General features: G+C 34.7%; 1 protein-coding gene across 2 annotated transcripts; it reads left to right on the forward strand.

Annotated features, from left to right (window-relative positions):
- Positions 1 to 111: 111 nt before the first annotated feature.
- LOC130657694 (F-box/LRR-repeat protein fbxl-1-like) lies at positions 112 to 10,229 on the forward strand. Of its 2 annotated transcripts, none has more exons than XM_057460703.1 (4): positions 112 to 312; positions 7,258 to 7,374; positions 8,665 to 8,820; positions 8,894 to 10,229. In XM_057460703.1, exons 1-4 carry the CDS (start codon positions 162 to 164, stop codon positions 10,204 to 10,206), a joined length of 1,737 nt encoding a protein of 578 aa, XP_057316686.1. In that variant the 5' UTR covers positions 112 to 161; the 3' UTR covers positions 10,207 to 10,229. The 2 variants fall into 2 exon arrangements, with proteins under 2 accessions (XP_057316686.1, XP_057316687.1); XM_057460704.1 differs by having other exon boundaries at positions 113 to 294.
- Positions 10,230 to 14,379: the final 4,150 nt, after the last annotated feature.

The following is a 14,379-nucleotide window of genomic DNA, read 5'->3' on the forward strand; positions in this document are numbered from 1 at the left end:
TGTCTATAATCGTAGCACGTTAAAAAGATATTTCAAATTAAGTCAATGGTGGTTGTTAGTAGAAGGGGTGCCAAATAGATGAGAGTGCTAAAAAATGTATTTTATTAGATTTTACATCTAATATTTGTATGTTTTAGTAAAAAAAAGACTAGTTAATTAATATGTTTCACCGAAGAGTTCGTCATGTTACACCTGGATTAATGTTCTATGGCTTGCATCGCAATTTTTCATCAGATACAGATGATACTGACTATGAACCTGGAGTAGAAGAGAACGAAGTGTCATGGAAGAGTGGTAACCATATGTTCTTATGTTAGAATTGTTTGTAAGCTTTTCTTTGAAAAAAGGGGAATATATATATAGCCTTACTAAACCGTATTCATGCTGGGTTATTTAGGGGTTCCTTAATGTTGGGGCTGGGAAAGGGGGCTGATACAGCCTTTTTTTGTAATTTTTAAAATTGTTGTTCAATAGACATGGAACTTACTATAAGTGTTCCTCAGACCTTAGGTAAAAACTTTACAAAACAACTGCTGATGTCAACATTTTTGCTAATGACGTCAGTAAATTTGTTTAAGTGGGTAAAAATTAGCCTAAATTTGAAAAAAAATATTTGCATAATTTCTTTTTTTTTATGTCACTAATGTAAGAGACAAAAAATATTGCGTCAATTTATAGTAAGAAATTTAAGCTAAAAAAAGGTTTTAAAAAGTCTCCCCCCCCCCCATATGAATAGTGTTAACCCTATTAAGCCTGAAGCAATATTTCTTAGTTTTGTTTACCATAGGGACATTATAAATAAAATAATGAATCTTACCTGGGTCCAGGCGATTCAAAACATACTTACTTATTTATACTTATTGATAGTTTTTGAAGAGGTTACCCTTAACGTCTGTCGTGAACGACCGGCGTCGGCTGCAACTTCATCATCTCGATCTCTAAAGAGAGAAGAAGCAGTGTTAAACTTTGTAATGGAAGGTATGCTGTTGTCACATAATGAGGGTTTCTCTGGTCTATTGTTCTTTTAAACGACTCAAGTGAACATTGAGACGTGTCTCTAATATGTTTAGGGAGAGCATTGAATAGTGTTGGAGCTTGATAACGAAAGCTTTGGTGTAGTTTGGAGAAGGAGCTGGGCTTTGATGTTAACAGAAGATTTTTTTTTTTTTTTTTTTTTTTTTATTTCACATTATTTATTGTCGAAAATACAATAAAAATAGTCATATTTAAAAAAACTGACTAATTAAAATCGACTTCATGTAACTAACAAATATAAATTAAAAATAATAAATAAACTAAAAAGAATTTAACCTCAAAAGGTGATCTTATTTCTATATGTATCCTAAATTGTGAATATACAATCTACAAAGACGACACTGACAAGTTAAGCCTTTCCATTTTTTTAGACAACTTACAAACGTTGAAATGCATGGCGCTTCTTGAATAGATTTTGGTAGAGTTGCCCATAGCTGCGGTCCTCTGAAGGTTACAGTTTCCAAGCCATATTTTACAGTTTGTGCTCTACCTCGAAAAAACTCTGAATTAATACGATTCGAGTACCTATTTTTGTTAAGAATAAATACTTCGGACATAATATCAGGATTGGTATTATTTTTGACTTTATATATAATTCCTTTAATAAAATAATCAAATTACGGTGATGTACACTAACAGTTCCAGTTTTCTCCAATAGGTCTTGAAATGAAGAGCTATAATCATTAGTTATTACACGAAGGGCTCTACTATGGATTCTATTGATGGAATTGTTAGTAGTACGGTTACAAAACATCCAAAGTAAAGGACAGTAACCAAACTGAGATAAAATAAAAGAATTTAATATGAGATATAATTTTTGTTGATCCATATACGGTGATAATCTAACAAGAGCATTTAATTTATTGCTTGCTTTCTTGCACAAATCTTTAACGTGTTTGCTAAAAGTCAACATATTATCTATTGTAATACCAAGAAGTTTTTCCTCCGAAGAGCATTGCACAGCTGTTCCATTGATATTAACTTGTAGAAAACATTGTGTGTTGCTACCGAAAAACATAAAATGACACTTCCTTTCATTCAGTTGTAAGCAGTTTAACCTAAACCATGTTGAGACAGTTCTCATCTCATTTTCAAGCTCGTACAAAATATTTTCCTCAGAGTTTCCTATAACATAAATCGTGTTATCGTCAGCATAATTGCATATATCGCTGGTGACAAAAGATAAAAAATCATTCAAAAAGATGTTGAAAAGGAGAGGTCCTAGCACAGATCCTTGAGGGACACCGAAAGTCATTTCAAGCCATTCGCTAAAAGAGTTTGCCAGTCTGATACGTTGCTTCCTATTTTTCAGATAGCTAGTCACAAGTTTTAAAGCCGAAAAACTTAAACCATAGGCATATAACTTCGCTATAAGAAGATCATGGCTAATACAGTCAAAGGCTTTTGATAGATCCATAAAGATAGCTCCAACTTTTTGTTTGGCATCTAATGCTCCTCGCACTTTCGAGAACATACGCAAGAGAGATTGTTGAGTACTAAAGCCCTTTCGGAAACCACATAAATACGGAGATAGTTTATCACAGAAAAAACCCATAAGTTGTTTATATAGAAGCTTTTCAAATATTTTAGAGACCACAGGCAAAATACTTATAGGTCGAAAATTTTCGGCACATTTTAACTCATTTGGAAATTCAGAATCCTTAATAACGGTGTTGTTAAATATGCTAACGAGACTTTGATAATATAAACTATAATAATCTTTCAAAATTCTACTCGGAATATCATCAGCAACATTTGATTTGGATTCATCTAATTTCTTCATTTCTTCCCACATTTCACTTCCCGTTGTTGGACTAAATTCGAATCTCGCAATATGGTTATATCTCTCATTGATTTTTTGGATACTCGGATGTAATTCGTATTTATAAATAGCATTCAGAACGTAATCATGTGAATCTGTTGAAACATCAGGCCATCGATATAACTTCAATGAACTGATAACCTTTTGAAAATAAGAGTTGAAGATATTTGCTATGTCTTCATCACTCTAGATAATACACTCATTTTCGATAAGAATGATTTTCTTTTGGTTTGATGAATCATCACTGACAAATGGCTTCACAGTACGCCAAAAACATTTGTTATCTGTTATCTTATTATTATTAAGGTTTGAATAGTAAGTAAATTTGGCCTTTCTCGACAGCTTGACACAAAGATTTCGTTGTAATTTATACTGCTTGATGTTTTCAGCTGAAGGAGATGATATCGATTTATTGCGTAGTCTGGAACGCAGCATGATAGCCTTTCGCAAATTCTTGTTTATAAATGGTTTATTATTCGATCGCAAGATTTTCTTTTTAAGTGGCATATGATTATCCAATATATTTTTGAAAGTGTTATTAAATTGTTCATACGTGGTTATATTTTGCATCCTGTTGGTCAATTCTGATATAAATATCTCTTTATTAAAATGAGAGTAGTCATGATAATTCACAACTTTCGGTGGAGCTTTTACATAAGTAGTTTTCATAACAGTTAGCACCATTCTGTGAAAATCTGAAAGACCAGTTTCGATAGTACTTGTGTGTTTAAACGTCCTTCCAATATTAGTTAAAATCAGATCAATACATGAGGGATTTGATGCTGATTTAAAACATGTTTTTTCCTTTATTAGATTAGACAAATCGAAGGCACTCATGAACTCTGACATTTCATCACTATCTGGCTCCAGGTTAAAATCGCCCATTACGATAATGTTTGAGTAATGTCTCATGTGAAAATTAAGTGCATTCGTGATATTTGAGAGGAAAAAGTGTGTGCATTGTGACGGTGGACGATAAGTGTACAGCAATAGGTACTTCTTCTTCCTTAGGTTTATCTCCAACGTAATCAGTTCTATTCCATTCTGTACCTTGAATGAAGTCAGTTCTTTAGTAAGAAGATTTTCATTTGCAAAGATCATCAAACCTCCACCATTTTTATCCCGGTCACGGCGAAAGGGGAGCTTGAATCCAGGCATGTCAAATTGACCTACCGGGAAAGATGAATCTACTTTTGTTTCACATATGCAGAGAATATCGATGTTGTTTTCCACAAACTCTTTCAGGAAGTCAAATTTATTTCGTATTGAGTTGATATTCACGTGGGCAATAATAACATTCTTAGGATTTTTTATCCGTAAATTTCTCAAAGAAGGTAAAGTATTGGAAAGGTTTTGACTGTCATTCACATTCATGTCATCGTTGTAGACTACATTTCATTCATTTTGATATTTCTTTAGTGTGTCAACAAATTTTTGGGATAGCAACAAGGTTCCTTTTCGATTCAGATGAAGATTACTTCGGTTTAGATGAAGTTTTGGAGATATAGTATGAGTAATAAAACAAATGTTTCGCTCCTGGCATTTTGATTTGAGTAGCTCGTTTACCGCTTTGACCTTTACATTATATCTGTCTTCGCGTTCAATGATTCCTGATATGATAACATTGGTTTTATCACTCATTTTCAAAGCCAGAGACAAAATATCATTGCAGATTTGATGATGAGTCTTTTTAGATGGTATGTCGTTTGTACCGACATGCAAAATAACTCTATTAGGCTTTTGGTTTAGTGAGGGGATCACATGATGATTCATCGCGTCTATTTTTGCTCCGGAGAATGGTTTAACAATAACTTTTGTCTTAACGTTGAATTGATTCCCAAGCTTCCACCCTTTAACATCCTTTATTATGGAATCTCCCAATATATATGTAACATCATTATCACAATCAACTTTCTCGGTATCCGATTCAATTGATGTATTTAAATGGCTAGGACGGGATTCTATTTTATAACCGGCTAATTGTTGTAGACGTTGTTTTCTGCTTTTGACGGTAATTTCTTGCATCGCATTAAACTCTTCGTGCTTCTTTTTTCTTATAGACTGTAATTGGTTTTCAATGTTTGTCTCAATACAACCATCAGACTTAATTGAATCGTTTTGTAAATCTTTAAAATGTTCATTGTCAGTATGATTAGAGGATAATGATTCCGTATAATTGTTTTGGGAGTTTTGCGGTAATTGTTTGTGATGTAAAAAATTAATACAAGTATCTTGTGAAGAGCTAGAACGCTCGTCATGCATTAGTGATTTCTGTATAAACAAATCTATAATATTATTTTTTGAGCTCACCTCTTCCTTCAAAAATTTAATTTGGTCTTCGAGTGATTTAATATAACTTCGTTGTGTTGAAATATTACTTTCGTCGTCCAATAATGGAGTATAACCACGCCTCAATTTACGAATTTCCATTTTTATGATATCTTTCAGAGATTCATTCAGATCCGCAAATAATTCAGATTTCAACTTTTCATACCTTATCTCTTCATATTTATCATCTATGAATTTCTCTGAGTCTACAGCACAATCATTTTCATTCCACATTAACTCAAATTCGTCAGGATTTGACAAATCTCGAATATGATTTCTCATAACACGCTCCGTATCCGTGTCCGTGTCCGCCATATTACTGAGGAGACGACTTTTATGATTTGAGACTTTGAGCTTGAGCAGGAGTTAAGTTTGGTACACAATTTTCAGCTCTTTTCCACGTATATAGATAATGATGTACCTTTCTCGCCTTCGTTGGAGGGAGTGCAAATGAAAATGCTTCCGTGTATCCCATTAGTCATGTTTTCTACTGCTTACTTTTTTCAGAAAACTCCATTGGACCATTTCAAGAGAGCTAATGAGTGACTTGTTTAATGGATTCCAAAGTTGCGAGCAGTATATATTCAAGACAAGGGATTGCTAGGGACTCCCAAAATTGCACGAGGATGACAAGTGATCTTGAATTAAACGAGCGTAAAATTCAGCTGCTGAGTTGTTTTGCATTCTCTATGACGACATTTATATGGTATTTGAACATTGCATCATGGGACATGTGAATACCAAGATCTTTTACAACTGATTTAAGGGTAATTGTGGATTTTGAGGATGATTTGTAGTAGAAACAATTTTTGAGTGATTCATTGTTACCATATTGTAAGAGTTCAAACTTAATTTCAATAAATGACATGTTGTTCTTGTTGTTCCAATTATAAACTGCTTGTAGATCTTGGAGTTCCGCTGCATCTGTGAGTGTGTTAACTTCTTTCATCAGTCTAGTGTCATCAGCAAAAATAGTCAGGGATGAAGTTGATACAAGGAGGTCAATGTCATTAATTAAGAAGATGAGTGGTGCAAAAACACATCCCTGTGGGACACCTGAACGAACACGAGCAGACGAAGAGAAACAAATCGTGTTATATCATTCAGAAACGCTTTAAGTCAGTTTAACAGCTTCCCTTTTATTCCGAGTTGTTGTTTTTTTCTTCAATGTAATTCCAGTGTCCACCTTATCAAATGCCTTGGCAAGGTTAAGGTATATCACGTCTGAATTAGAATTGTTGCATAGAATGTGGAGAATGTTGTCAAATGATCTAGTAGTTGGCTTAAACATGAACGACTAGATCTGAAGCCATGTTAGGTTGGGTTAAACAAGTTATTTCTTTCCATGTAATGAACCATTTGGTTAAGAACAATCTTTACGAAAACTTCTACGATGTGTGATGTAAGGGAAATGGGACGATAATTTGCAGGTGTTGCTTTATTTCCTCCTTTATGTTGAGGGGCAATTATATATACATTCTTCAAATGATTTCGATCAAATCAATGTTAATGCTATTGACAGATGATGTTTACACTGTTTGAGCAAGATAGAGGGGAAACCATCAGGACCTGGGGCAGAATTTGTTGACAGTTCATCAATTGCTTTTTGTATGTCTTCTTCAGTGAATGAAATACTTTGTAACAACTCTTCGTATTGATATGGCTGATTGTTATTTTGATAATTTTTGTACGGATCACTGAACACGGAGCAATACTGTTGAAGTAGCATATCAACCATTGTTTTGTGGTCTGAAACGCAATTCCTGTTTTCATCGATGAATGAACCAACTGTAGTTTTGACTTTTGCTTGTTTCTTTGCCTACGAAAAGAAAAATTTCGGATTGCGCTTTATAGCTTCAGCTGCTCTTTGTTGTGTTGGTGATTGTTATGGTGATTACTCTCATTTAAAAATACTCAATCCCTCTTTAAGTTTAGGTCTCACTCAAATTTGAGGTGTGGCACTTATTTTGAACTGTTGACTTTGGATATGACATTTAGTATTAATATCCAACCATGCATAATAAGAAAACGCAATTTTTCCTGTTGCATATTTGTTTTGTTTCTAACCATAGCTACAAGAAAAAAGAAAAAGAAACAGATTTCGTCATCCTCGACTGACAGCACAACTGATGAGGAACCAGTAAAACGAAATCAAGCTGAAAAAAGAAAAGTATCCACCCTTAACAATAGTAAGGAACCAAGTCATTGTGCGTAACTGCTTGCGTTGACAAGACTGGTTGAACATTTGTCATTATTTATTATTTTTGAATTTCCGCGCCCGAAGGCGTAGGAAATTCTTTAAAACCGTCGTTTTTTTCTTTCGGAGCATTTTTTGAGAAAAAATCGACCCTGGGATTTCACGTTCCTCTGAGAGAAGGATAGTATTGGTATACCTGACTAACTAACTAACCCTGTCTCAAATGGTCAATTGAAACGTCACAGATTTAAACTTCGTACTTTTCCCAAGCTCCCTAAGTACTAGTAAATGACGTTTCAGGCCAAAATTGGTATTTGTTTTCGACAAAATTTGGCACAGTTAACAAAAAAAGTATGCTGAACATAATGGTGACATCATAATTTTGATTTTTGTCGCTAAATGTCATTTTAGGCCAAATTAGTCCAAAAATTAGAACTACTTTTATTTCAACAAAATTTGGCACAGTAAACAAATAAAGTATGCTGAACATGATGGTGAGATCAAAATTTTGATTTTTTGCCACCTAAATGCCATTTTCGGCCAAATTTGGTACAGTTAACAAATAAAGTATGCTGAAAATGATGGTCACATCAAAATTTTGATTTTTTGCCACCTAAATGCCGTTTAAGACCATAAACGTTTCAATCGCAAGACTTTCAACCATGAATGATAGGCTGTATTTTTTTTTAGCAATTTCTTTTAAAATGTGAGTTTATTATGACACGTTTCGTTTTGTTTGCGTTTGTTGTAAGATATAATGTAACTTGTGTGCTTTATCTTCGAGCTTCATGCACCAAACCTCTTCGAATGTTTGGCACGATAACACAACGAATTAGCAGGTTGTCATCAAATATTTTGGTAGCGAGCGGAAATTCTTAGAGCCCCCAGGGCTTCTTGTTTCTTTTCATTTACTTTTATCTAAAATTACTCAACCCCTCTTAAAGTTTAGATCTCACTCAAATTTGAGGTGTGGCACTTATTTTGAATTGTTGACTTTTATTATGACATTCAATGGTTGATCATTTGTCATTATTTATTATTTTTTCTGTTTATTGTATTTTAATTCAGGGAATGTCCACTACTCGTCTGGAAAGTTGCCGAAATAGGGAAATCATAGAAAATAATTTTATGGTTATGCAGGATCCCTTTACGACATTTTTTAGCCCGCTTATTTTTTTGTTTTGTTTTTGTCAGAAATCTCTCTTGAAATACTCCTGAAAAAGTCCTGGAATATATTTGCGAAAATTAACAGCTATCCTGTATTTTCAGGTTGTTTTTTTAGGAAAGTCAAGGGTGAGAAGAAAGATTCGAAGGTTTGGTGATATTGAGCGATATTCACAGCAAATGTCTGACTCCAGTGACTCTGATTTCCATCCAAATCCTGACGGAAACTCTAAGCCAAACAGATCGAAAAAGAAAGAGAAACAACTGTTAGAAGGTATTATATTTTTTCGTAGGTTTAATTTTCGCTTTAACAAAATCTGCACTGATTTTGGGATTTTCCTTTTCAGAAAACCCACCCTTGGAAGTTGTAGAAGTGGTGCATCCGTGCCCACCCAGTGACCAGACTTGGTCAATTTTACCAAGTGAAATACTAACAAAGATATTTCGTTATGTATGTGACGGTGAAAATAAAGGAGTGAAGTATGTGTGTGGTTGCGCGCAAGTATGTCGACATTGGAATAACACAGTAGTCCAACCAGTCAGCTGGAGAAATGCTGACTTGGCTTTTATGGGTGGAAATGAAAACGCAAAAGATTGTTTGTTAGATGAACTTGTGAAAACCAAATTTCGAGACTTAGAGCACTTGTCTTTGTCAGGATGGCTGTACCTTACAAATGTCGGTATTGAAAGTATAGCCGACCATTGTTCAAGGTTAAAGTCGCTAAATATATCTCACTGTCAGAAAAAGTCTATTGCTAAGATTTCTGGATCGTCGTTGGTTCTACTTGCTGAAAAGTGTTCTTTGGAGAGAATCAACATATCGAATCTTAGAATTCCAACTGTGTATGCAAAAAGCGTGATAAATGTGATCGAAATTCGTCGAGACAAGCTTACACATTTGAACTTCTCTGGAAATATTGGTTTGGGCTCAGCAGTATTGACTATGATCATTAAGCATTGTTGTGAGTTGAAAAGCCTTGATGTCTCAAACACTTCTGTGAGAAGTGTATCATTTTCCGACTTCCAGGATTCATGTCCGAAATTAGAAGAACTCTATTTAGCTAATTTATTTATTGAGCCGAAAAATTCATCGAAGCATTCGTTCTGTGGTTTTAAGCAAATGGTTGTATGCAGTGTTGCAAAAAGAGGTGCTATGTCGTGGCTTACGGATTCTATTTTAGTGAACATGTTACAAGAATCCAAACTTTTAACCATACTGGACATGCGCGGAAATTCGAACATCAGTCAAAAAGGACTGGAGTTATCGTCTGATCGATTAGAACGTTTGTATATGTCGAAATGCAGTTTGAACGAAATCATGATTAAAACTATCTGTGAGAGGTGGAATAAAACACTCTGGGATGTCGATTTTTCATGGACTGATATTTACGACTCCGATTTTGATGATTTGATTGCATGCTTATTGACAGGACACAATGTGTGCACACAAATCGCGCATTTTGATGTTTCTGGTACTTCTATCAGTGACAGTGGTGTGAAAATAATTGTCACGGTATGTCGCGAACTACGCTCTCTTAATCTGACGTCTTGTCGCGGTGTCTCGCGAGGTATCAAGAGACATCATCTTGGCGTAAAACAAATAAATAAACTGCGACAATTTTCAATAATATTTATTTCAGTTTTTAATAATAAAAAATAAATTAACAAAATAATAATACACAAGTGATGTGTCTCTGTAACAGGCAAAGTGGATGTGTTCATTTTTCTTTGATGTTGCTGAAAAATCTATGTCTAATATGTTAAATTTTTTGACGTTACGGCGCGACGTCAATAACACTACTTTAAGGTCAATCTATATAATAATACGCCAGTTCTTTCTGTCTGTCTGTCTGTGACTTTTGCAAAGTGGATAAAATTTCTTTGATAAAGTTTATAAAACATCGTCTATAAATTTGTTCTGTAAATTACCAAGCTTTGACGTTAAAGCAATATTGACGTCAAAGAAAAGTATATTAAGATTAGTGAAGCCATTGCATTGCACTTTTAAATTTAAGACTAAATAACTTGAAAACGGGTGGAAATAACTGACGTCATCTCCTTCGTAACTAGGGACCACCTGGGACTAATTTGAGTAAGTTTCCCAAACCTGGGTCCCGGAATCCGTTTCGGAATGGACGGGTTGATGACGTCACCAAAAAACCTTAAAACCCTAATATGTCTGCAACCGTTTGTCAAAAATACGCGATCCTATACATTTTCTTGATCAGCGTTTCAAGACCTATACAATGAAGGTATAGCAGCAGGTATACAAATTTCTAAAAAAAAAAATTGGGAGGGTTTGACTGGCCATTGCTGTCGTCAGCAAAATTTTAAAGCCCTTATATCTCATTAAACGCTTATCAAAAAGACATGATCATATACATTTTCTTGGTCAGCGTTTAAACCTCTGCACAGTACAGGCAACGAATAAACTAAATTTCGCTAAAATTTTTGTAATTGCACTGCTGACGCTAAAATTTTTGTAATTGCACTGCTGACGCTAAAATTTTTGTAATTGCACTGCTGACGTCAGCAAAAAATCTAAAACAACCTATTTTTCCATTGTCCTTCTGCCTAAGTGGATTTTTCCACGGGCCTTATCGACTATTATTATTAGTATTATCATTATTGTTGTTATTATTATTATTATTATTATTGTTTACCTGAAGGTACTGCGAAGGGCATTACAGTGCATTTAAAATTTTGAGGCCAAATAATTTGAAAACGAGGTAGTGACGTCAATGATTTATCACCGCGTGGGTAACTAGGGACCACCTGGGACAAATTTGGGTAATTTTCCGAAACCCGGCTCCCGGAATCCGTTTCGGAATGAACGGGTCGAAGACCTTCAAACCCCAATATCTCTCCAACCGTTTGTCAAAAGTACATGATCCTATACATTTTCTTGATCAGCGTTTTAAGATCTATACAATAAATGCAATAGGTATAAAAAATTCTAATACAAAAAATTTGTGTTTTGGCAGGTCGTTGTTGTCGTCAGCAAAATTTTCAAACACTATATCTCATTAACCTCTCATTAAAAGCACATGATCATATACATTTTCTTGATCAGCAGCTTAAGCTCTACACAATAGAGGCAGCGTGAATGCAAGATTCTCATCAAAATTCAAATAACGCTTTTCATTTTTATCCTGTCCGTTTTTACGTTATTTTGTCTCAAATTTAAAAGTCCACCGCAATGACGTCACTATCCTTTAAATACTACTGTTTTAATACTACTGTCGACCTCAATGAGCTAATGTTTGAATAGCCGATAATTTGCACATTCTTCAGGAGAAATAAACATCGGAATTTTCACTTATAAGCAAACTTAGCCTATTATTATAAGAGAAAATAACATTCGTGGTCACTCTTTCTTTGTTGTCAAATGTCACCATACTGTTTTTCTATTCGTACACAGTCATACAAATCTCGAACTCGCAAAGGACCTGAAAGTTCTAAATACAGTCGTGAAAGTTTCAGAGGGTGACTAAAGTGCGTCTTCGGGGTAGAAAATGTCCATCGCAAGCATATTTTTTGTTCATATTTGAGCAGCTTAACAAAACACGACGTTTCTGCTTCTCGCTTTCTCTGGTTACTGAAGCCCTGGAGAGTTGAATAAATACTTTAGTATTTATTCAATTCTCCAACTTACTGAAAAAGAAGCTTGCTCGAAATAAAGTAAAAGTTGTAGAACTTTCAGATCCTAAAACGAATGCCTGCCAAAGCATTTTATTATTTACGTTTCTGCCGTATTTAAAGGTTTCTACGAACAAGTGGAAATCTTAGGTGCAATTAATATGTCTTTTTATCGGGGTGTCAAGGGAAAGTAAGGGAAATAAAGCATAATTTTTTGTTAAATTCCTAGAAACTCTGGCTTACTTCGATTTTGATATTTTATAGCGTTTTTTATATCCCCTGCAATAGTCATCCTCCACACTCCACCACTACACACTCTACCTCCACGTACTACTATTACACACTCTAATTGGTAGAGTGGTGTACTACCAAGTACACACACTCTACAACTACACACTCCACCACTACACCCTCTACAACTACACACTCCACCACTTCACACTCTACCACTACACTCTACCACTACACTCTCCACCACTATACCACTCTACCATTACACTCTACCACTACACACTACCACTATTCTACCACTACGCCTTCTACAAGTACACCACTTTACAACTACACTTCTCTCCCACAACACCTACTATCACTACACTACTCTAATCACTACACCACTACACCGTCTATCATTACACACACTACCACTAAACCACTCTACCACTACACTACTCTACCACTACACATTTAATTGCTACAAAACTGCACACTTTTTGCCAGACTATAGTTTCAGGCTTTAAGGCGATGATATCTAGATAGTCAATGTGCAATACAACAACCCAAGCCCTTTTGACTAAAGCAGCTTTGAGACCAGGCAAAAAATTCCGGGGACTAAATTGACTAACCATGTTGAAGGGCGCAATGGTTGATCACGATGACAATACAACACATATCTTGCTAACTCTCTACTTAACACTCGTCTTAAATCTAATAAACGCCGCCGATGAGTTTGTAACGGTTGATATTACGGAAAAATATATATTGAGGTACATACAAAGTGATTTTTTTAAATTAACGCCCCCTCTCTTTTTAACGCCCCTCTTCAATAAACACCACTTAGAAATCTCGGTAGTTAAACAAATGCCCTGAGCGTTAATTAGATCATTGGCGATGTGCATTTTTAAACCTGCTTGTTTTTTTAACAAAAGTTTTTAGAACTAAAATTTTAATAGTAAGATATTGGAAACAGTATGTTTAGAGAAAGCAATTCGATCTGGCGTTACTTATGTGTGTAGGATTGACGAAAGAAAATCACGAGGGCAAAATAAATATTGTATGCAATGTTATGCAATATCTTAAGAAGTATGATAAAGCACATAAATATAACATAAAATCAAAGTTTTCCGAGTTTTTCGGGATTGTCCCGAATTTGTAGGCTATATCGCAAAATCCGGAAACTTTCAAAATCTGAAAGCTCTCAAGGGCGTCTGGTAAACACTGTTTATAGTTAACTCATTGTTATGTTTTTTGTGTTTGGAGTAATCGAGTCAAACCAATTTGCTGCGTGAACACATGGAGTGAATGGCTCTCTTTCATAGTAACTCAAAAAGGTTGTTAAAATTATGATCATATATAAAGTCGAAATTTTTATCTTCTCAATTGCTTTTACCAGTTAAAACTTTAACTTCCACAAGTTCATCTAGGTAATGCTAAAAAAAATGTTGCAAAATTTGTTTTTTTCTAATAAATATTTGTTTTTGAAATAAAATTGCCCTGGATAATTTACTGACTGCTCTATTATATGCGTTGCTGTGTTCCATCTCAGACTGTGCATTATGTATTCACTACGTATGTATGAATGATGTCACAAGCGGATGTTACCACCACCCGGCGGGAATAAACCTAAAATTAAAATAAACCATGCCATGGTTTATTTTAGTGGCATTTTCTATCCTAAAACCTCGCAATTTATTTATTCTCGCATTCAGCGAATTTTTTTTTACTGTAAAATATGTTTTTAAGTATCAGGAATCTAAAAATAAATCAATGCGCTGCCAGACCTGTGGCTGAGACCGAATATCCTTAACATCCTTGTTAAACAAGTAAGCATGTATGATTCTCCATAAATCACTTACTTGGAAAAGTAAGATATAAAATCATACCAAAAGAAAAAAAATTTTTGTTTGAAAAATTACACTGTTTTTTTACAGATGATGAATTGGCTTTTCAGTCTTTGAAATGACAAATCTGGTCC

The sequence above is a fragment of the Hydractinia symbiolongicarpus genome, chromosome 9 (genome assembly GCF_029227915.1).
Source record: "Hydractinia symbiolongicarpus strain clone_291-10 chromosome 9, HSymV2.1, whole genome shotgun sequence".
Lineage (NCBI taxonomy): Eukaryota > Metazoa > Cnidaria > Hydrozoa > Anthoathecata > Hydractiniidae > Hydractinia > Hydractinia symbiolongicarpus.

What these genes read in the sequence shown, in the direction of transcription:
- LOC130657694 (XM_057460703.1), top strand. Translation starts at nt 162, where the DNA reads ATGTTTCACCGAAGAGTTCGTCATGTTACACCTGGATTAATGTTCTAT. An exon ending in TGGTAACCATATGTTCTTAT is followed by an intron (nt 313 to 7,257) that starts GTTAGAATTGTT and finishes TTCTAACCATAG; the next exon opens with CTACAAGAAAAAAGAAAAAG. An exon ending in AGAGAAACAACTGTTAGAAG is followed by an intron (nt 8,821 to 8,893) that starts GTATTATATTTT and finishes TTTCCTTTTCAG; the next exon opens with AAAACCCACCCTTGGAAGTT.